Raw genomic sequence first — 3,078 nt, forward strand, 5'->3', positions numbered from 1 at the left:
GGGGGCGTGGCTGTGCATTGAAGTCAATGGCACAGCAGCCACGCCCCCTCACCCGCAGTGCGATCGCCCGCACGCGGAACGCAGGCACAATGTGCTGCAAGCACTATTTTTGCAGCTCGCACTGGACCGGAATGCAGGCACGTACGTTCTGGGCGATCGCACTGTTGGGGGGTGAAGGGGCGTGGCTGCGGTGCCATTGACTTCAATACACAGCCACGCCCCCTCCCGCAGGGAGTCAGCTGGCTTGCATTCCAGTGCGTTCTAGAGGCCCCCGGCGTCCTGTCCCGCCCCTTTCCGTCTGACCCGCAGCCCGAGGAAAGAGCCCCCCCAACAGCCGTGTGACATTGTTACTGTTGGGGGGGTTCGGGGAAATATTTGGGGGTCTAAACAGCCCCCCCCTGATATTTCCCTTTTAAACTAGAAAAAGTAATTGAGGACACAAAGTCTCTCAGACAGACAGACAGACAGACAGACAGACAGGCAGGAAGTCTCTCAGACAGACAGACAGACAGGCAGGAAGTCACACAGACAGACAGAGACAGGAAGTCTCTCAGACAGACAGAGACAGGAAGTCTCTCAGACAGACAGAGACAGGAAGTCTCTCAGACAGACAGAGACAGGAAGTCTCTCAGACAGACAGACAGACAGACAGGCAGGCAGGAAGTCTCTCAGACAGACAGGCAGGAAGTCTCTCAGACAGACAGGAAGGAAGTCTCTCAGACAGACAGGAAGGAAGTCTCTCAGACAGACAGGCAGGAAGTCCCTCAGACAGACAGGCAGGAAGTCCCTCAGACAGACAGGCAGGAAGTCCCTCAGACAGACAGGCAGGAAGTCCCTCAGACAGACAGGCAGGAAGTCCCTCAGACAGACAGGCAGGAAGTCCCTCAGACAGACAGGCAGGAAGTCCCTCAGACAGACAGGCAGGAAGTCCCTCAGACAGACAGGCAGGAAGTCCCTCAGACAGACAGGCAGGAAGTCCCTCAGACAGACAGGCAGGAAGTCCCTCAGACAGACAGGCAGGAAGTCCCTCAGACAGACAGGCAGGAAGTCCCTCAGACAGACAGGCAGGAAGTCCCTCAGACAGACAGGCAGGAAGTCCCTCAGACAGACAGGCAGGAAGTCCCTCAGACAGACAGGCAGGAAGTCCCTCAGACAGACAGGCAGGAAGTCCCTCAGACAGACAGGCAGGAAGTCCCTCAGACAGACAGGCAGGAAGTCCCTCAGACAGACAGGCAGGAAGTCCCTCAGACAGACAGACCCGCACGCGGAACGCAGGCACAATGTGCTGCAAGCACTATTTTTGCAGCTCGCACTGGACCGGAATGCAGGCACGTACGTTCTGGGCGATCGCACTGTTGGGGGGTGAAGGGGCGTGGCTGCGGTGCCATTGACTTCAATACACAGCCACGCCCCCTCCCGCAGGGAGTCAGCTGGCTTGCATTCCAGTGCGTTCTAGAGGCCCCCGGCGTCCTGTCCCGCCCCTTTCCGTCTGACCCGCAGCCCGAGGAAAGAGCCCCCCCAACAGCCGTGTGACATTGTTACTGTTGGGGGGGTTCGGGGAAATATTTGGGGGTCTAAACAGCCCCCCCCTGATATTTCCCTTTTAAACTAGAAAAAGTAATTGAGGACACAAAGTCTCTCAGACAGACAGACAGACAGACAGACAGACAGGCAGGAAGTCTCTCAGACAGACAGACAGACAGGCAGGAAGTCTCTCAGACAGACAGAGACAGGAAGTCTCTCAGACAGACAGAGACAGGAAGTCTCTCAGACAGACAGAGACAGGAAGTCTCTCAGACAGACAGAGACAGGAAGTCTCTCAGACAGACAGAGACAGGAAGTCTCTCAGACAGACAGACAGACAGACAGGCAGGCAGGAAGTCTCTCAGACAGACAGGCAGGAAGTCTCTCAGACAGACAGGAAGGAAGTCTCTCAGACAGACAGGAAGGAAGTCTCTCAGACAGACAGGCAGGACCCCACGGCGGGAGGACAGGACATTGCGATCGGCCTAATGGGCACCCCTGGGTTAGAGGAAGGGCAGGCAACCTAGGTGGAACTACAAATCTCATCATCCCCCCCTCTACCACTGGGAGCCATGCCAGTCCCTGTTGGGAGTCTCTGCAATGTAATGTAGTTGTACATCAGCTGGAGTGCGGAGGTTGCTACGCGTAGGTTAGAGCCCCCGCTGTGTCCCCATTGGGGGAAGGTTTTCCCCTCACTTCCTGTCTGGGTGACAGGGTGTCACAGGGAGTGGAAGTGATGACAACTTCCCTCCAATGGGGACACTGAGCGACAATAATAAAGGGGGGGGGGGCACTTCTGTCATCTTTTTTATTGGTGCCTTTGACTCCCATTGGGGAGATTTCTCCTCACTTCCTGTTCTTCGTGTCACCGGGACAGGAAGTGAGACAAAATACCCCCGTGGGTTAGACCTGCGAGTCATACATTCGGGGTCCCTCTTACCCAGGACAGGATGGAGAAGAAGCTGAAGGCGATGGCGGCTCTCGCGTTGTCATGGCCGGTTAACATTTTCGATGTGTCCGTTGCAGCCCACTGATTGGCCAGGAAGCAGAAACCGACAAACCACAGGAAGCCCCACAGACCTGGGGAGGGGAGAGAGCGGGGGTCAGGTCTAGCACAGTGTACATAGAGGAGCAGCATGGAGGATGTAAGGTCTAGCACAGTGTACATAGAGGAGCAGCATGGAGGATGTAAGGTGTAGCACAGTGTACATAGAGGAGCAGCATGGAGGATGTAAGGTGTAGCACAGTGTACACAGGGGAGCAGCATGGAGGATGTAAGGTGTAGCACAGTGTACACAGGGGAGCAGCATGGAGGATGTAAGGTCTAGCACAGTGTACATAGGGGGGCAGCATGGAGGATGTAAGGTGTAGCACAGTGTACATAGATGAGCAGCATGGAGGATGTAAGGTGTAGCACAGTGTACATAGAGGAGCAGCATGGAGGATGTAAGGTGTAGAACAGAGTACATAGAGGAGCAGCATGGAGGATGTAAGGTCTAGCACAGTGTACATAGAGGAGCAGCATGGAGGATGTAAGGTGTAGCACAGTGTACA

General features: G+C 55.5%; 1 protein-coding gene across 1 annotated transcript in view; it reads right to left on the reverse strand.

Annotated features, from left to right (window-relative positions):
* Positions 1-3,078, reverse strand: part of SYNGR2 (synaptogyrin 2) — a gene marked incomplete at its 5' end in the record, with an annotated part of 5,151 nt that overhangs the window by 1,121 nt on the left and 952 nt on the right. The window contains one exon of the mRNA XM_018572835.1: positions 2,465-2,848. Within this exon, the coding sequence (XP_018428337.1) occupies positions 2,465-2,848 (384 nt within the window). The remainder of the gene's footprint in view (positions 1-2,464; positions 2,849-3,078) is intronic.

Source organism: Nanorana parkeri, unplaced genomic scaffold (assembly GCF_000935625.1).
Source record: "Nanorana parkeri isolate BGI_ZX_2015 unplaced genomic scaffold, ASM93562v1 scaffold2145, whole genome shotgun sequence".
Lineage (NCBI taxonomy): Eukaryota > Metazoa > Chordata > Amphibia > Anura > Dicroglossidae > Nanorana > Nanorana parkeri.